Genomic DNA, 20,891 nt, shown 5'->3' on the forward strand with positions numbered 1-20,891 from the left:
TATATCATGACTCCTACTATGAACAAAGAATACTTTCTATGTTTAGTTTATCCTTTAATACCACCCTTGCAGGTAAATGCTGCTCTTCCCGATTTACAGAGAATACTGAGGTTTAGAGGTCATAGACCAATATCACACAAAGAGAAAGGGGCAGGCTGTGGGTTGGGATTCAAGGTCCATGCTCATTTCATTACTCTCAGCTTATTCTAGTGAATTTGCTAGAATCTCGAAGTAGTTTCCAATGATTACTGCTATTCTCTGTCCGGCAGTCCATAGCATTTTTCAAGTCAAAAAACCTTGGAGAAAGTAAGCAATTTCCCCCTTTTCTAGGTGCTTTGGATGTGACCGTGGTGGATCCAGAACACGTCCTTTCTGATCTGATAGCTTCCTCCTCGCCCTGGCCAAAGGGTCAATGTTTTTCCCACGAGGCTGGGAGCCCCGCTCAGACGGTCCATTCCCCACCTCTTTCCGGAGGGAAGATGACCCTAAGGCGACCTGACGTCCCTTCCCAAGGGAGCTGCCGTTCCGAAGGCGGCCGCCAGGGGGTCCCCGCTCCGCTCGCGCCCTCGCAAGGGAGCCGCGCTCCGGGTGCCGGTGGGGGCTGCTCTGGAGCGGCGGCGGCGGCAGCTGGAGCCGGGTGCTCGCTCGCCCGCGCGCTTGCTGAGACCGCGCGCGCTGGCCTGGGAGCCCCTCACTGGATCCGCGAGCGTCGCCCCTCCTGCCCCGAGCTCACCGTCTTCCTCTCGCGCCGCCAGCAGCTGCCCCGGCGCGGGCAGCCGACAGGGCCCCGGGGCTGAAGGTAAAACCCCACGGTGAGTGAGAACTCGCTCCGAGCGAGGGGAGGTGGCGCAGCTCGCAGCCGCTCGCGCCGGGTCGCGCCCGGGCGGTTTAGAGGTGCGGGGCACACCTGGGGCGAGTGCAACAGGAGGGCGGGAGGCGGCGGACCCTGTTTCCCCGCCCGCCCTCCGCCTGCTTCCGGGGCTGGAATCGGCCTCAGACCCCTGCCCGCGTCTTGGCTTCTGGCAGCCTCCTCCCGCTCCCTTCCCGGGTTGGAACGAGAGTCCTCCCGGGCTCCGGGGCCTTGAATGTTAAAGGTCTATCAGTGAAATCGTTCTTCTCTTGGGGAGGAGGGGGCGGTACGACTCTGTCCCCGAATCCATCCCGGATCGCAGATGATTGCAGAGTGCATGCTGGACTGTGGGTGGCGGGAAGACAAACTTTTACCAAAGTGCGCCCGGGCAGGGGGACCACGTTTAGGGCGTCTTGGTATTGAAGGCGGAGGCTCGGCTCGGGACTGCTAAGGGGAACTCCGCTGCGTCGGCCGGGTCGCCCCGGGGACTGCTGCTGCTTCGCGGAGGGAGAGGGTGTGTAAAGGGCGTACAAATCCTTCAGAACCCCTGGGCCAACAACTGTCAAACATCTGGAATCCCAGCCCCTCCCTTTCCCTGCACTCAGGAAGGTGAAAACCCTTTCAACTTTCCTGATTGCTCCTCCCTGCCTTTGGACCCCTCTGGAAGGGTACAGGGCCGACCCCCGGCGCCTGGCAAGTAAGTACCAAACCGACACCCCAGACTTCTCAAGATCCCCCCTCACCCACCTCCCTGACCCCTCCCAGACGTCCGCCCCGCAGGGACCACGCGACAGAGCCGATGGAGATCCAGGCGAATGGCCTTTTGTTTCTCGGCGTTTCCCCTATTGTTCGCCTTTCTAACATCTGGCGGGGCTCTGGAGACAAGGAAGCCCCTCTCGTCCTCCTCCCCCGCCCCCCTACGCCAGCCTCCCGGCAGGCTTGCGCCCGGGAGCCTGCCTGGGGAAGGCGAGGAGCCCGACCCCGGTGGGGCCGCCCCTCCCGGGCCTTGCGGTGAGAGGGCGGAGGGAAAGTTGTTCCTTCCCCGCCTCCTCCGCTGCCTGTGGCCCCGGGCGCATTTCTCAGATCTTATCCCTAGCGCGCGGCGGAGCGCAGATCCAGAAGGTGCCGCTCGCGGGAGAGAGTGGAAGCGAGGTGCTGCCCCAATCCCGGGTGCCCCTTTCCTGTGAGTTCCTGTGGATTCCAATCTCCACCTAAAGGCGTGTGGTTGGCCCGTTGCCAGGCGGTGGGGCGGGATCAGGGCAAGTCTGATAGGCAAACAGCTAAGTCCAAGGCTCTGAGACTAAGGCTCTGAGTTTCCAAGCGCCGAAGGGCAGGCGATTCTAAGGAGGGCGTGTGTGCAGTGCTGTGCTCAGTTGTGTCCGACTCTTTTGCGACCCCGTGGACTGTAGTCCGCCAGGCTCCTCTGTCCATGGACTTTCCCAGGCAAGAACACTGGAATGGGTTGACATTTCCTTCTTCAGAGGATCTTCCCCATCCATGTCGGGAAGGGTCCCCTTCTGTAACTCGGGTCTTCTGAGTCTCCTGCATTGCAGGCGGATTCTGTATCGCCGAGCCACTCACTAATGGAGATGTAGAAATAACCTAGGAAGCCTCGAGACTTTGCTTAGAAATAGGAGTGAAGTGGCTTCCTCCAGAATGAACCTGGGGTCCTGACTTCGCACAGCGCTCCAGTTTAAAGCCCGGGAACCCTCTCAACATTTGGTAAGAGCAGACCTGGAGGACCCAGCACTGACTGTGTAGACGTTTCCCAGTCCCTGCGAATCTGTGTCTGGGGACCGAATTCCCCTGTGAGCGCGCCAGTGCGGTTATAACGACCCTATTATTACTCTGCCTTTCCTATCAAGTTGTGTGCTTACACGTGGTGCTTATTCTTAGTGACCAAGGATTATTAAAGACCTAGGACTTACACCTGAAACTAATATAATATTGTAAATCAACTATGCCCAGAGGATAGGGGGAATAGAATTTGGGCAAAAACGTAGTAGCCACTCTCAGAGGGCAGGGTCCCCAGATGGTGCTCCCAGAGTTGCTTAGCTGGTGAGGGGAGACTGTTGGAATGTATACCTGCACATAGCCTTGCATATACTAGTGTTAGCTTTTTCTGTCTAACATACAGTCAGTGCCGCTCCCAGGAAGGCTTAGGGAGGCTCTTTTTTTTTTTTTTTTTTTAATCCTTCACTTTTTGATCTGTGCCCCAAGCCAGGGGAGGGAGGAAGCTTCTGTATGAACACCTGTGACCTTGTGCCCACTGGAAGGTTTTAAGTAGACGTTGTGTCTCTGCACAGCTACAGGAGTTTGCTTTACCAGAGTGGGAACTTTTGAGCTTCCATTTAATAAAGAAGAACAAACGAGACGAAGTCGGCAGAGAGGACACACAGAACACATTCTCCAGTAATTTCTGGATGTTACCAGTGGGACCCACAGAAGAAAGAAAGCAAAATGTTAGAAGCACCAGACGGCACTTTACAAATAGTGCATTATGAAAATGATCCCCAGGAAGGATTCCTTTGAAATTTAGCAGCAGCAACACTAGAAAAGCAGGAAGCGCCTGAGTTGCTCGAGAAGTGTCTAAAAGCATCATTAACAAAGTGAAAGGGCAATGTCTGTCCCAGTCTACTCCAGTAAAGAAAACAGGGTAATTATAGTGAGAGATAAGCTTGTATGACTTCTTTAATTTTAGAATTAGAAGAAGACCCTCCCCAGCATTGAAAAAACAAAAAAATACAGAGATGAAAATTAAAACAGAAGGAGGCGGGATATTATAAATAAGGCTCCATCGAACGATCTTATCCAATTGCTTACATGGATTTCTGGAGATAGGATAACTAGGTCTAAGGGGTTAATGTACTTTTTTTTAAATGACATTTAAGATTGCTATATTGTTCTGTAGGAAACTTGTGCCAGTTACCATTTCCCTATCAATACATGGGATTTTTTTCTTCTGTACCCTGTACCCCACTGATACTCTACGTTATCTCTTTTTTTTTTTTAATCTCTACCAGACTGATGAGAGGGCAGTATCTTATTACCTTCTTTTACATTTCTCTAATCACAAATGAGAATAAACATTTTTCATATTGTCTGTTAGTATTTCTTGTGATGTTACCAGTTTGTGTCCTTACCTATTTTTCAGTGAGAATATCCTCCTTTTTCTGACTAGTGGTGCTCTTAATAAAAGCATCCCATTGTGACTTCTGCCCCTGCTGGTACAATCAGACAAGCTTTATTGGCTAGAAGTGCTGATTTTCTTTCCTTCTGCATTATTGCAAACATTTGACAAGACTGCAACTGCTAAAGTAACTGACATGGTCCCAAGGTATTATTAGAGAAATTCGTGGAAAACATCAAATGTGTACTTTCTGCTTTGTAGCTTGTATGTCCCAATTCCTTTATAGCTTGTAATGCTTTTTAAAAATTTACAACACTTACCGATGAGTTATTGTTACTCAATGGATGATATGAACTTGTTTTATTGTCTGATCCTTCTACTGGTAACCAGTATACTGTGATCCACAACTAGTTCTTGTTCTTTTAAACGTTTCTTCTAACTTTTGAACTGAGTTTTATTTTAATACTTTCTCAGTACAACTGTGTTGGAGTTTAACTATTCAACTACGGATGAATCTTGAGTCTAAACCGTTTAGCAGCGTGCTATGAAAACAATAGCAAGTAAAGGCCTTCCAAGAGTTGAACTGGATACTCTCTGTGATGTATTTGGTTAGCCACAATCTCTCTGTTAATTCTTGCTTGAAGGTAGATGATTCTGAAATGGGGTAGAAGGGAGAGAGAAAGGTAGAGAAAATTCATTTCAACTGGAAGGTGAATTAATACAGATGAAGGACCACACAAGGAAATTTAAGTAAATAATCTGCATAATCTAGGTACAAAATAACTTTCAAAAAGATAAAGTATATTAAAATGTCGTGTATGAGTAAGAAGATTAGTTTACTTAACAAGCAGAAAGTGGCCTTCTAGTTGGAAATAATCCAGTGTGAAATTCTTTCATAGTCTAACCATAGGTATTTCATTTCAGGTACAAAACAAACAAAAAAAAGACAGATATTAAACTTCTCTGCAGCATTTTCCATGCTTTTAAGTGTCAAAATCACATAATATGTATTGGGAATGAACAATGCTCTTTGTATTAGAATCATAAGCTCTTAAAGGTTAAATGAGACTTTAATGGTCATCTCATTAAACCATCTAACATCATTACGGATCTTCACTCTCTTACAGTAATAAAATACCAACCCGCAAACTTTCTATCATTTTAACCAAACCAGGCTGAGAAGCAAATGGGTCCAAAATTTCCATTTTCTTATTTTTGAGAGTAGGGAGACAGGAAAGGTTTTAACTCTATGGGATCTTGTACAGGCTCTTGTAACGTGCTGAACTTTCCTAGAATAAACAAGCTTGGCAGCAAGAGAGTTAAGTCATTGAGGTGTTAGATTTTGCAGTATTCTCTGAGCCATGTGCTCTGGCCATTGGTTTGAGGAGTTCAAAAGCAACAAAGCTAAGCAAGTACAAAAGAGCAAAAGGGAAGAGGAACAGAGAATAAAAGATGGGAGGGAAAGTCCTCCTCTAAAACTGTCTTCAGGACTTCCTAATAAGACTCTTGATCACCCAGGGGGTGGTAGGCATCACCTTGTTTAGAGAGGTGAATGTGGCTGATGCTGCAAGGCCAAACTTCAGAAAAAAATGACCATTACCCAAATCACCAATAATCCAGTCGAGGGGAGCCATGGGACGGCACAACAAGCCTTAAAAAGAAGATGAAGGAGGACGAGAAGGAAAACAAGATTCTGGGAGAAACAGGATTTTAATTCTTAGAATACATTAATACCTTATCTCCTCCTGAGTAGCGCTGTGAGTTTCTGAAAGAAGTAGAAGCATCTTCTGATTTCCACTCGGACAATCTCCCAGGCACAGTGACTGTGTTTCTTATCTTTGAGGAACCTGTCTATCCTGTTGAAATATCTCCTCAGTTCTAGGTTGCTCGGCTGGAGGACCGGAGCTCCTGAGGGTCTCCTGAGAGTCTCCTCTCTGGCTGAGAGAGGCTCTTCCCTCTCTCTTGCGTCTTCATTTTCCTCCTCCTCTTCTTCCAAGCATTGCTCCAGGTACTGCAGCTGGTGATCAAGTCCGATCTGGATTTGTCTCAGCTGTTTCCCTTCCCAAGTGGATTGGAAGGTGTCTTGAGTGAAGATGTGGAAGGCCTGTCTGGTCATTTCATAGAAGGCCTCCTTGATGTTCCTCATCAGAGGCTGGGTGTATGAGAGGATCTCTTGGGGCAACTCAAAAGCTTTTCTTTCTTGTAGACACTCTATAGGAAATGAATTGCTTATCCTGCTCAGAAGTCGCAGATTCTGCCAGGTGACTCTCTTCAGGTGAACATTCAGCGAGTTACAGTCCAGAGAGAGGATGCCAGTGATGAACAGACCCATGAGGCACGCCAGCCTCACATGCTTTCGAATCCCATCAGGCTTGGTGATCATTTTCTCCCTCTCACCCATGGAGGTGAAAAATCCACAAGACTCAGAGGTTGACAATGAGGTTTTAGGTCTGAAGTATTCCTTCGTGTGCCTTTTATACACCTGGGTATCTTCGGTGGGGAGGAGTTTTTGCATTAATCATTTTATGATACTCAGCGTTTCAGCTTCTTTGCCTGTGAGGCTTTTTAGATTTGGGGTGACTACGCTGACTTTGGAAGTGCTGTCTTTTTTATTTTTTTTTTTTTGAGAAAAGTGAGCAGAGCATTATGATTGTGTTATCATCGATGGCTGGATGACCCATCCCAGTATGATACAATCCTCAGCACGAGACAGATGCAGACTGTTTCAGAAAGCCCTGGAAGCTATGATTCTATACACTTGCTCACCCAATGCTGTTACATAAGAGAGAGTGATCCTCTAAGAAAATATTTTTTTTGTACCTGGCCCTATAACCAAACCTCTTTTCTCACGGAGTTAATCGTAGACGTTGACCAAATGACTGTGATTATTTGATTGCAAGGCCACTAGAACATAACATGGTTGAGGTTTTTTTTCCAGTCTTGTTAAACTTCTATATTTGGATATTTTCTCTTTTATTTGAGTTTTTTGTGTCTCAAGAAAGATGAAAAACAGTGTGGATCATTGAGCATGGCACTTATCACATAGAAGACTAGACCAGCTTAGTTTTGTATTGCCACTAGAAAATGTTGGAACTCTCCAACCGTCCCTTCCTGTAGTGAAACCTGAACCAGCACTTACCATCCCCACCTAGCATTTTGTATGCCTCTGATCTCTTTCTCAGAAATCCTCCAGGGGCTTGTATACTGGGGAATATTTTTCTGCCTCATTAACTTCTCTCTTATAGTATCTAAATTTTAGATGTGGTTTAGAAGTATTTTAAAACTTTAGTTTAATTTTCTTTCTTGCTGAGAAGCTCTGTGTGCTGTAAAGATTTTTTGTCTTATTTGTTTTTGAGGAGGTATGTGAGTAGGTGATCACCCACTTTAGCCAAACTAATTCACACCTGGACCAATATTCCTGGGGTAATGATGGCTGTCCACCATGTATGATTTTCACTTTCTTTGACCAGGTAAGCTTCTTCTGGTATGGTCAAAGAAAATGGATTTTTTTCCTCTAGGAACCTGAAATGGGATGCCATTTAAGAAGGCTAGTTTTAATTACCACCTTAAAAAAATGCATTAATTTTTAATAAAGTCATTTTAAAATGGTGAGCAACCACAGTTCCTCAAGCATGGCAGCCTTTGACTGGAAATTTGGCTTAAAATGTTCATGTCTAAATTAATTGGCTGCACCAAGGACTAATTGTAGACAAGTGAGATTTGTTAAAATCCTGGCTTTTTGGACTGATTTATTTTGAGAAGAAAACCTACTACATATGTTACTTTATATGCTCTCTCTGTATAAACTCTGATTTTGCAGAGATATTTTGTGGGATGACTAACTTAGAAAAATAATCGGGAAAATGAAACCTTTTATATAGGATTATAAACTGACACAGACTTCTTGGAGAGCAAAATGGTGATATATATCAAAAGCCTTAAAAATGTACATGATCTTTGACTCAGAATTCTCCCTCTAGGAGTTTGTCTCTAAGAAATAATGATGGATGTCTCTAAGGACTTACCTGTCAGGAAGTTCATCACATCAAAAAATTGAGAACAATTAAAATGTTCAGCAGTAGGTACTTGGTTAAGTAAATCATCAGTAGAAAATGTCTGTCAAGCATTCAAAATTATGCTGTGGGATTATACTTGGTTACTTGGATGGGCAAGCTTTGCAACTTAAAAGCAAGTTTACATGGTAGTATATAGAGTCTGTTAAATATAAACACATGCATATATGTACAGAAAAAAAATCTAGACGTATGTATGCTACAAACATTAAGAAAAATAAGTATGAACTATGCATTTATAAATTCTGTGTGTATGTATGCATAACAACAGATATATGTTTATAAAATGCCAATGTCTTTTGAAGGCCAGACCTCCTCCCATTCCTCACACTACTTCTTATTCCTAAAGCTTTTTGAATTGTCTCAGTCAGAACTGCTTGTTTCTCTTTGGGGCTTTTACAGTGCTTTGTCCTCCTTAATTTTGGCTTTTTAAAGTAAATAATTGTATGCGTGCTGAACTCCCAATTTTGTGTCCCTCTGCCTCTACTCACTCAGGGAACTTAGCATACTTCCTGCTGCTTTGAGACAGTTTCATTGTACTAACCAAGCTAAGAGTTTGTTCAGTTGAACTTCTATGCTAATAGGTTCTGCCAGTGGGTGATGGAGATGGCTGGCAATTTGGCTATTGTCCACCACCTTGAAGGTCCCTGTGTTTTCTGTCAGGGACAGTTTTGTCATCTTATCCCCCTTAACTCAAATTTCTTCCCTTTATTGTCATTCCACATTTTATCCTCATTTATTCAAAACTGTATTTTTAGCATCTGCTGCATGCCAGTCACTGGGCTAGCTCTTGAAGAAGGATGGGTGAGATAAGTCCATGATCTCAAGGAGTCCGTGGCTGAAGAAGCAAGCATGTTCTGAGTCTTTTGGGTACAGGAAGTCTTTATTATAGCATGCTCCTCATTCCTCATGTGCTGATGATGTTGACAATATTCACGACAAGAAAGGAAAGATGATTGACATGCATGTCGTCTACCTCTTCCACCATTAGAATTGCCTGATTTAACAAATAAAAGTACAGAAGACCCATGCAATATTTGGGATGTACCTGTACTAAAAATCCTTCATTATTTATCTAAAATTTAAATTTAACTGGGTGTCCTATATTTTATCTGGCAAGCCTATATTCCATGCCAGCCCCATGACCTCTTAGAGCAGAAGTACAGTGAAGTGGCTCAGTCATGTCCAACTCTTTGCGACCCCACGGGCTGTAGCCTGCCAGGCTCCTCTGTCCATAGGATTTTCCAGGCAAGAATACTGGAGTGGGTTGCCATTTCCTTCTTCAGGGAATCTTCCTGACCCAGGGATTGAAGCAGGGTCTCCCATGCTGCAGGCAATCTCTTTACCATCTAAGCCACCAGAGAAGCCCAACTCAGTCACGAAGGCCTCTGAGGAAACTTTTCCTCTGCTAGCTGTCCACCTCATGCACAGGGGCATTCGATTGTGTTTCTCTACGCTGGTTTTACTTGTGCACCCCTCCCTGACACCTGTGCACACTCTGAAGAGGGTACCTGCCATACAAAGACAAAATAGTACACACACACAGTCACACATACTTGTCATGATCAGAAGCTTTATTGGATGATCAGTGTTGGTCATGCCTCTCTTCTGTAAAAGCAATGCCATCTGACTCCGTCTCAAAATGCAATGAGAAAGTCAGAAAGAATGACAGTGTAAGGAAATGTTTTTATTCCATGATTTGTGAGCCACACTGCCCAGTCTGTCACTGTGGGCTACGTGTTCGCATGCTAACATTGTTCCATAGGGCTTCCTAGTTTGGAGCTAGTGGTAAAGAACCCACCTGCCAAAGCAGAAGACGTAAGAAATGCACATTTGATTCCTGGGTAGGGAAGATCCCCTGGAGGAGGGCATGGCGACCCACTCCAGTGTTCTTGGTTGGAGAATCTCATGGACAGAGGAGCCTGGTGGACTGCAGTCCATGGGGTCTCAAAGAGTTGGACAGATCTGAAGTGACTTAGCATGCATCGTTCCATGATATCGGCTCTCATTTCTCTAAATCGGGGAAAAGGTGATTATCAGGGCTGTCCTGTTTTCAGTGGAACTGTGTGAATTTGACATGGGGATGACATGGTTACTGGTAATGGGTGAGACACAATTTGACAAAGTGAAGATGAGACACCTCGGTCTAGACGAGATAGCCATGACTCACTCACGGGCATTTGGCATCGTATGGTAAGACTGATAGCGCTCCAGGAAAAGGCAAGTTTTGAACCAGGCTGAGCCTAACATGTTGATCATACACGTTACGTTACTCAGTGCGTGTAAGTTTGTCATTGCGTTTGTGGGGTCACTAGGTGATTGAGCCCAGTAGGGAGCTCGAAGATGGGAAGCCTTGCTGTATCCATGCCTAGCACTGCTTTCCACGTGGCGTGCAGACCATGGCTACCACAAAGTCATGTGGAACTGTTTTAGCCCAGACCAACCCTGACGCTGTGACGACTTGGTGTTTCCCCCATCTCCACTGCCTCCCATGCGGGGGGCCGCCTCTTGCCTGGTCCTTTCTTCCTTGTTCTTCTCTTGATGATGTACCTGATATAGAAACTTACAGTGACTCCACAAGTAATAGGTGGATGTGCTCATATGGTAAACATTTAAACACTTCAGATAAAGTGAAAGCTGGCTTGCCAGCTCCGCTCCCCATCGTGTCTCTCTCCCCTGCAGCAACCACAGTTATCAGTGTGGTAGGTCCTTGCTTGATATCTTGTCTCCCCACCAAACACTCAGTTCTGTGAGCACACGTCCAACAGCTGGCTTGTCCGCGGCTCATTCTTGAATGCCTGCAGGGCCCACAGACACGCAGAGACACCTGGACCACTTCCTTGCAGATCTGTAGCATGGGAGTAGGGAGACTTGCACTTGTGTTTTGAAAATTACCAGAACAGGATTATAAAGATTGTGATATGCCTTGAAATTTAAACCTGGAACTTGTATCTCTGTGACTGTATATATGATATCATTTGGATATGATATGAGTTTTAAAATCTGTGTTATTATAAATCCTTAGTGAATATGAAGCTCAGGGTAAAGTGGCTCACCAGACCTGGATCAGACAGGCTCAGTGCCTTTCGCAGCACCCTGCCCATACTAAGTACTCAGTAATTATTTGTTGGATGACCGAGGGAAGATAATGAAGCCGTGTCCCTCAGTGACAGGGAAGTTATTTGTTGGTTTTAGTTCTGGTGTAGAGACATGGAGCGGGCAAAGTCAGGTGCTGGGGAGTTTTGAGAAGTTCACAGAATGGTAGATGGCAGCCGAAGCATTCATTCAGCATCCCCTCCTTCCATTGCTTTGTCTTTGGGATTCCCCAGGGCTGGTTAGGTCATGAACACCAACATACCTCCATGCAGGTAGTATCACATAGTTCTGTGTTATTTGGTTGACTCATACATCTTTGCCTCCAGGCAAGACATATCTCTTACTCAGTTTTGTATGCATAGTACTTCTTCAATAAAGACATCGATGTTTGTTGAATAGAAGCCTTCCAGGTGATGTTTTTATGCTTCTTAAGTTTGGGTGTTGTGCTGAAGAAACTGCTAAGTGGTTCCAAAATCAGGACTTCCCCCTCCCCTGCATGTTGTCACTTCTCTGTATCATGTGCGGTACATCACCCTTAGGGAGGCTGAGCAGACAGACTTCCCGCTGTCTCTTTTTCACAGCCCAGCTTCAAATGATGCATAGAGTAACTTCCTCCACAGGGCTACTTGGAGCTTTTAGAAAAGGATCCCTGATGAAAAAAGACTTCATCTGGTGAAATAAGTATGTACATAAATAAATATGCGCCATCGGTAACACCCACCCAGTTTGGGGTTCATCAGAACAGCTTCCATCCGAATCCTTGTTCTACTTTCGTTGCTCTTGGTTCATTTTAACACTAATGGGGCTTTCACTTTTGAGATGGTGGTAAGCATTTCAGATGAGAAGAGGTAACCTCCCAGAATAACCCTCTCTTTTACCCACTGAATAGATGTGGATTTCACCCCAGACCATATCCAAATATGCCTGTGGTTTGGAAAATCAGCGAGAGTGGAGTGAGAGATAGACAGAGATGTCCTTTTGTCTTGGATAAAAATTTTAAAAGGAATTGCCATGGCAGAGAGAAGGGTAGTATCTTTTTAAAATTCCTGTCAGCTTGCGTGTGGTCATAAGATTTCCTAACATTTATAAAGAACAAAGAAAGGCATTATTATGGAAAAATTTAAGTGGACTTTTCTTTGACAGAAAATTTACATGCTCCAAATTTTAGGCTTTTTTTTTTTTTTTTTTAGTATCTGAGCAATGCCTGGTTTGGGGGATGTTGTCTAGAATAATCTAGTAGAGCCATGGGGTGCCATGCTGAGGGGGCTCTTTTCTTCCTGACAACTCTCCTGCCTCTAGCTAACCTGTGAAGTACAGACTCGAAATCCTAGAATTTAGGGTTGGAAGGGCACTGAGAGACAGACTTGGGGTTAGAGGGATAAAGTGACTTGCCCAAGGTCACAGTGGTACTTGGGGGTAGAGTCAGAGAGGGCAATTAATTCATTTAAGCCTAAAACCAAAGCCTCTCCTTCCTCTTTTTCCTCCTTTGTGATCTTCCAGCATATGCCCCTCATGAAACAAGCCAGATATGTATCCGTGAGTTCTTGGCAGATGTCAATGGGACTGAAAGTTGGCTTGGTTATTTCACTTTTGCCAGTTGGGGCTACAAGTGTTGGAGAATGTAGTATTGATAGTTTCCCAGGACTGCTGTAGTAAATTTCCATGAACAATGTGGCTTACAACAATATAAATTAATTCCTTAATAGTTCTGGAGTCTAGAAGTCCAAAATTAAAATGTCATTAGGGCCGTGTTCCCGCCAATCTTTCAAAGGAAGACTCTTGCCTCTTCTAGCTTCTGGTTAGTGCTGGAAATCCTCGGTGTTCCTTGCCTTATAGACATATCATTCCAGTCCCTGCTTCCATAGTCAGATGAAGTTGTCCATGTTTTCGTGTGTCCTCATGTCTTCCAGACATTGCCTTTGGTATTCTTTGGTGACAATCTGCACAGTTACTAATTACAGTAAAGATACTGTTTGCATAGTAGATACTAAGTACCAACTCTTTATATAAATTCTCTTTAATTCTCATAGCCACTACACAATATATTAATCGATGTTATTCAGTTCGGTTCAGTTGCTCAGTCATGTCTGACTCTGCAACCCCATGGACTGCAGCATGCCAGGCCTCCTTGTCCCTCACCAACTCCCAGAGCTTGCTCAAACTCATGTGCATCAAGTCAGTGATGCCGTCCAACCATCTCATCCTCTGTTGTCACCTTCTCTTCCTGCCTTCAATCTTTCCCAGCATCAGGGTCTTTTGCAGTGAGTCAGTTCTTTGCATCAGGTGGCCAAAGTATGGGAGTTTCAGCTTCAACATCAGTCCTTCCAATGAACACCCAGGACTGAGCTCCTTTAGGATGGATTGGTTGGATCTCCTTGCAGTCCACCGGACTCTCCGGAGTCTTCTCCAACGCCAAAGTTCAAAAGCATCAATTCTTCGGTTCTTGGCTTTCCTTGTGGCTCAACTCTTACATCCATACATGACCACTGGAAAAACCATAGCTTTGACTATACGGACCTTTGTTGGCAAAGTAATGTCTCTGCTTTCTAATATGCTGTCTAGGTTGGTCATAGTTAATAGATGTTATTACCCTCAGTTTAAAGAGAAGGAAATGGAAACTTGGAAGTATTAGGTAACTTGCCTGATATCACGTATCTGGAAATCCACAGAATTAGGTTTCAAACCCAGGTCTATCTGAGCCCAAGTTGTATATTTGCAAGATGTAGGGGTTCTAAAGGTTTGGTATAAAATCCACTGTGTGTATATTTCATTCCCAAAAGGATCTGAAGAAGCTTATAAGTGTATTTATGGGTTTCTCAGGTAGCTCAGTGGTAAAGAATCTGCCTGCTAGTGCAGGAGATGCGTGTTCTGTCCCTGGGTTGGGAAGATCCCCTGGAGGAGGAGATGGCAACCTGCTCCAGTTTTCTTGCCTGGGAAATCCCATGGACACAGGAGCCTGGCATGCTACGGTCCATGGGATCACAAAAGAGTCAGATGCAACTGAGCCACTGAGCATACACACATACATATATATAACACAGGAGAATAAAAACAGTTAAAGAAATTAGAGTTGAGAGAAAATAAGAGCAAGAAAACAAGATGAAGACAGGTGCAGTCTGAATATAAGTGTGCTTGTCATAATGTCTAGTGTCGTTATGAAAGAAAGATTGCAAATCTGTCTCTAGGCTTTCTAGAAGCAAGGCGGAACTATGCCTTGCTTCCCGAGTATCTCAGATGGTAAAGCATCTGCCTGCAATGCAGGAGACCCAAGTTTGAACCCTGGGTCAGGAAGATCCCCTGGAGAAGGAAATGACAACCCACTCCAGTATTCTTGCCTGGAGAATTTCTCGGACAGAGGAGTCTGGCAGGCTACAGTCAGTGAGGTTGCAAACAGTCAGACACGACTCAGTGACTAACACACACACAAAGTAACCACGGTATCCAAGAGATAAAACAAACTAGCAGCAAAGCTGAATCCTCAGTAGAGGCAAAGCTCTTCTTTTTTTTTGTATGTGGCCATATCACATGGCATGGGGGATCTTAGTTCCCTGACTAGGGATCAAACCCAGATCCCCTGCATTGGGAGCTCATAATCTTAACCACTAGACTACCACGGAAGTTCCAAAGCAAAGCTCTTCTTGGTGCTGAGTCCTGGGGGAAATTTTTCCTGCAGTCTTTCTGAAAGAGAGTGCAGTAGGATTTTCTGGACAAAGACCCAGCAACTTCCTTACAGAAGTAACTGTCACCACCATCACCACCACATGTATTGCAAGGCTGAATTTTTTTTTCAAAAATTAATAATTAATTTTGGCTGTGCTGGGTCTTCGTTGCTGTGCGTGGGCTTTCTTTAGTTGTAGCGAGCCAGGGCTACTCTGTAATTGCTGTACTCGGGTTTCTCCTTGTCATGGCTCCTCTCGAACTGGAGCACAGACTCAGTAGTTGTGATGCATGGGCTTAGTTGCTCCATGGCATGTCGAATCTTCCTGGACCAGGGATCTAACCCATGTCCCCTGCATTGTCAGGCGGATTCTTAGCCACTGGACCACCAGGGAAGTCCCAAGGCTGAATCTTGTAACCTCCCTCGGTACAGGTGGATGTTACATGGCCAGTGCAAAGTTTCTTGAAGCTTTCTGCAGCAGCTTGTTGAGTTTTCTCCTGTCGAGCTGCGAGACGGGGTTCATGAATTCTGGATTGGGATAGCCTTTCTTCACCAGGGCTCCAAGTGTGGAAAAGTGTAGTCACATATGTTGGCATTCCCAGGACACTCAGTGTAGAGAAACTGCCCAGACATTTCCAGAGTCCCTGCCCAGATCCATTTCTGTGTTTCCTATTATACGTACAGAGGAACTTTGGGGAAAACTGTCTGTAGGCATGACTCTCTTCCATTTGGCCAAAGCTGGGAATACAGACTATTTTGTCATATTGATCCAGTGCCATCAGCAAAAGTGAAGTGTGTGTTGGACTTCTATGAAGTTGTGGGCTTGCTTTGCCACACTCGTCTAAGGGTGATAGTTCTGGATGTGGGAACTCAAGCAGGCAGCCTGTGGTTTGACTCTGCATCAAGGGGACTTTTTTCTCTTCTGAGAAAGCTTTTTTGTAACTTGGAGAGCTTAAAATTCAAAGTGAAGATAGCCTTGTGCCCCAAATGTTGTAGATAATTAAATGTTAAGACATCCTCTTAGAACTATTAATTTTGTAAACTCAAACATTTTTTATATAAGAATAGAACCCATACATGGATGGCCTCAATGCTAAAACTTTATATTTCCAGGAATAGTGCACTTAAGGGAGCAGAAATTGGCGTTACCCTATAACCTTCCCCACTGGTAGATGGCAGTAATACTCACTGCTAAATGTGATAACACTGTTTCTCATGGAAGATCCATTGGACAATGAGGGCTAAAATGATCTGTTCCCTATAATTTCATCCATCCATCCATTTATTCTTCTTTGAGGATATGATGCCTGAAACAAGATAGTGTAAAAGATAAAGAGGTGAAGATTAGTGTCTTCATACAGTGTCCAGATTTTCAGACAGTAAAGAAGACAATTTCAGTAAATCCTTTATCCAAATTTCTGTTGATGGGTGGGGCTGTGTTCCCTCCCTGTTGTTTGCCCTGAGGCCAAACTATGGTGGAGATAATGAAGATAATGGTGACCTCCTTCAAAAGGTCCCATGCACACACCCTGTACTCAGTGCCCCAACCCATGCCTCTGCCAGAGACTCTTGGATTAAAGATTTACTGAACATGGCCCTGCCCGTCAGAACAAGACCCAGTTTCCCCTTCAGTCAGTCTCTCCCATCAGGAAGCTTCCATAACCATCAGAGGGCAGAGAGAATGAAAACCATAATCACAGAAAGCTAACCAAACTGATCGCATGGATCAGCCTTATCTAACTCAGTGAAACTATGAGCTGTGCTGTGTAGGGCCACCCAAGATGGACAGGTCATGGTGGAGAGTTCTGACAAAATGTGGTCCACTGGAGAAGGGAATGGCAAACCGCTTCAGTATTCTTGCCTTGAGAACCCCATGAACACTAAGAAAAGGCAAAGAGACAGGACACTGAAAGATGAACTCCCCAGGTCAGTAGGTGCCCAATATGCTACTGGAGATCAGTGGAGAAATAACTCCAGAAAGAATGAAGAGATGGAGCCAAAGCAAAAACAATACCCAGTTGTGGATGTGACTGGTAATGGAAGTAAACTCCAGTGCTGTAAAGAGCAATATTGCATAGGAACCTGGAATGTTAGGTCCATGAATCAAGGCAAATTAGAAGTGGACAAACAGGAAATGATAAGAGTAAACGTGAACATTTGAGGAAGCAAGGAACTAAAATGGACAGGAATGGGTGAATTTAACTCAGATGACCATCCTATCTACTACTGTGGACAAGAATCCCTTAGAAGAAATGGAGTAGCCTTCATAGTCAGGCAAGAGTTTGAAATGTAGTACTTGGATGCAGTCTCAAAAATGACAGAATGATCTCTGTTCATTTCCAAGGCAACCATTCAGTATCACAGTAATCCAAGTCTATGCCCCAACCAGTAATGCTGAAGAAGCTGAAGTTGAATGGTTCTATGAAGACAAGACCTTCTAGAACTAACACCCAAAAAAGATGTCCGTTTCATTATAGAGGACTGGGATGCAAAAGTAGGAAGTCAAGAAACACCTGTAGTAACAGGCAAATTTGGCCTTCGAGTACAAAACGAAGCAGGTCAAAGTCTAACAGAGTTTTGCCAAGAGAACGCATTGGTTATAGCAAACACCCTCTTCCAGCAACACAAGAGAAGACTCTACACATGGACATCACCAGATGGTCAATACCAAAATCAGATTAATTATATTATTTGCAGGTGAAGATGGAGAAGCTTTATACACTCAGCAAAAACAAGACTGGGAGCTGACTGTGGCTCAGATCATGAATTCCTTATTGCCAAATTCAGACTTAAATTGAAGAAAGAGGAAAACACTAGATCATTCAGGTATGACCTAAATCAAATCCCTTACGATTATACAGTGGAAGTGAGGAATAGATTCAAGGGATTAGATCTGATAGACAGAGTGCCTGAAGAACTATGGACAGAGGTTTGTGACTTTGTACAGGAGGCAGTGATCAAGAACATCCCCAAGAAAAAGAAATGCAAAAGGCAAAAAGGCAAACTGGTTTTCTGAGGAGGCCTTACCAATAGCTGAGAAAAGAAGAGAAGCAAAAGGCAAAGGAGAAAAGGAAAGATATACCCATCTGAATGCAGAGTTCCAAAGAATAGGTGAGATAAGAAAGCCTTCCTCAGTGATCAATGCAAAGAAATAGAGGAAAACAATAGAATGGGAAAGACTAGAGATCTCTTCAAGAAAATTAGAGATACCAAGGGAATATTTCATGCAAAGATGAGCACAATAAAGAACAGAAATGGTAAGGACCTAACAGAAGCAGAAGATATTAAGAAGAGGTGGCAAGAATACACAGTAAAACTATACAAAAAAAGATCTTCATGACCTAGATAACCACGATGGTGTGATCACTCACCTAGAGCCAGACATTCTGGAATTCGAAGTCAAGTGGGCCTTAGGAAGCATCACAATGAACAAAGCTAGTGGAGGTAATAGAATTCCAATTCAGCTATTTCAAATCCTAAAAGATGATGCTGTGAAAGTGCTGCACTCAATATGCCAGCAAATTTGGAAAACTCAGCAGTGGCCACAGGACTGGAAAAGGTCAGTTTTCATTCCAGTCCCAAAGAAAAGGTAATGCCAAAGAATGTTCAAAGTACCGCACAATTGCACTCATCTCACACACTAGCAAAGTAATGCTCACATTCTCCAAGCCAGACTTCAACAGTATGTGAACCATGAACTTTCAGATGTTCAAGCTGCATTTAGAAAAGGCAGAGGAACCAGAAATCAAATTGCCAACATCCACCGGATCATCGAAAAAGCAAGAGAGTTCCAGAAAAACATCAACTTCTACTTTATTGACTATGCCAAAGCTTTTGATTGTGTGGACCACAACAAACTGTGAAAATTCTGAAAGAGATGGGAATGCCAGACCACCTGACCTGCCTCTTGAGAAATCTGTATGCACGTCAAGAAGCAACAGCTAGAACTGGGCATGAAACAACAGACTTGTTCCAAATCGGGAAATGAGTACGTCAAGGCTGTATATTGTCACCCTGCTTATTTAACTTCTATGCAGAGTACATCATGAGAAATACTGGGTTGGACGAAGCACAAGCTGGAATCAAGATTGCTGGGAGAGATATCAATAACCTCAGATACGCAGATGATACCACCCTTATGGCAGAAAGTGAAGAGGAACTAAAGAGCCTCTTGATGAAAGTGAAAGAAGATTCTGAAAGAGTTGGCTTAAAGCTCAACATTCAGAAAACTAAGATCATGGCATCCAGTCCCATCACTTCATGGCAAACAGATGGGGAAACAATGGAAACAGTGACAGACTTTATTTTCTTGGGCTCCAAAATCATTGAAGATGGTGACTGCAGGCATGAAATTAAAAGACGCTTGCTCCTTGGAAGAAAAGCTATGACCAACCTAGATAGCATAAAAAGCAGAGACATTACTTTGCAGACAAAGGTCAATATAGTCAAAGCTATAGTTTTTCCAGTAGTCATGTATGGATGCTAGAGTTGGACTATAAAGAAAGCTGAGCACCAAAGAACTGATGCTTTTGAACTGTGGTGTTGGAGAATACTCTTGAGAGTCCCTTGGACTGCAAGGAGACCAAACCAGTCAATCCTAAAGGAAATCAGTCCTGAATATCCATTGGAAGGACTGATGCTGAAGTGGAAACTCTAGTACTTGGGCCACCTGATGCAAAGTTCTAAGTCATTTGAAAAGACCCTGATACTGGGAAAGATTGAAGGCAGTAGGAGAAGTGGACGATAGATGATGAGATGGTTGGATGGCATCACTGACTCAATGGACATAGTTTGAGTAAGCTCTGGGAGTTGGTGATGGACAGGGAAGGCTGGCGTGCTGTAGTCCATGGGGTCGCAAAGAGTCGGACACGACTGAGTGACTGAACTGAACTGAAAGAATAGAGGGTGTTACAGGTGTTATGAAGGAAATTAAGAGGGTAAGAGGGTAACTGCAGAGGTGATGGCTGAATTGAGACTTGAAGGATGAGGAAAAATCTGCAGTGTTAAGATCTGGAGGATAGGCATTTCAGACAATGAGAACAATAGGTTCAAAAACTGTTATGGGAAAGAGTTTGGAATATTCAAGAAACACAAAGGAGATTGGTTGTGTTGGACTGAGGGAGTGGGGTAATTGGTTCTAGGATACGTTGGGGTTGGATAGGGCATGGTAGGCCGTGACAGATTTCCAATTTTATTCTAAGATTAGTGTAGATACATGAAAGAATTTTAAGCAAGAGAGTGGCATCATGTGACTCGTGCTTTGAAGAGATCACTTTGGGGACCCCTTGCTGGGAGCTGTTTGGAGAAGCAGGAAGAATGGCAGCAGAGAGCCTAGGATGAGAGCAGATACTTCAGCAGGCTGGGTTAGAGTTATGGAGGCCTAGATAAAGGTGGAAGCATTGGCAATGGAGGGAATAAGATGATTTGAGAAAAGCTGTTTATGATGTATTTGGGTTCAGGCTAACACCTGTGATCACCAAAGGCAGTGTTCCAGAAACACCGTCAATATCCATTTGATTATAAGGTCACTTTTTGATAGCCAGTAAGTAATCTCATTTGGCATTACATCTTTAACTGGATGGCCTTCAACTAGGATAGGTCCCTTATACTTCAGACAACAAAATAAATAATTTACTTCATTAGACCTGGGTTGAGATTGAAGCTTGAATTTCCCAGGTTTAGCTTGAGGCTTAAGTTTCTGAGTGTCCCCTGATACACAGAACTAATGCCTACCCCTGTATGCTTCAGCCTTTTTAAAGAAAACCATGTGTCTCATGATCAATTTAAATCATGGATTGCTATCTATAGTCAAATCATAATGGAATATATAATCATATAGTTCTGAAGTTAAGAAAGAGATTGTAATCTGTTAATTACAAAATATAGATGAAAGCCTGTATATAGCCAACAACTCCAGTTTCTCCAGTTTGGTTTTTCTAAAAAGTCTCAGAAATGTCTAATTGTCAGAAGTGTCCATCTATACTCTAACACAAACTATACTACCACGAAACATAGGTATTTGACAGGTTGGGTCAAGATGTTCTTGTCACTAAAGTCAAGCAATGACAAACTTTTCTTGTGTTA

General features: G+C 44.1%; 2 protein-coding genes across 2 annotated transcripts in view; one reads left to right on the forward strand and one right to left on the reverse strand.

The window, feature by feature from the left end:
* The window catches only part of MOB3B (MOB kinase activator 3B), a 219,469-nt gene continuing 199,161 nt past the window's right edge, over nt 584-20,891 (forward strand). Inside the window, exon 1 of the mRNA XM_018051889.1 lies at nt 584-812. The gene's annotated coding sequence lies outside the window, so the exon portion shown is untranslated. The remainder of the gene's footprint in view (nt 813-20,891) is intronic.
* IFNK (interferon kappa) lies at nt 4,266-6,569 on the reverse strand. The gene has a single exon (XM_018051887.1). It carries the CDS (start codon nt 6,493-6,495, stop codon nt 5,716-5,718), a length of 780 nt encoding a protein of 259 aa, XP_017907376.1. The 5' UTR covers nt 6,496-6,569; the 3' UTR covers nt 4,266-5,715.

Source organism: Capra hircus, chromosome 8 (genome assembly GCF_001704415.2).
Source record: "Capra hircus breed San Clemente chromosome 8, ASM170441v1, whole genome shotgun sequence".
Classification (NCBI taxonomy): domain Eukaryota; kingdom Metazoa; phylum Chordata; class Mammalia; order Artiodactyla; family Bovidae; genus Capra; species Capra hircus.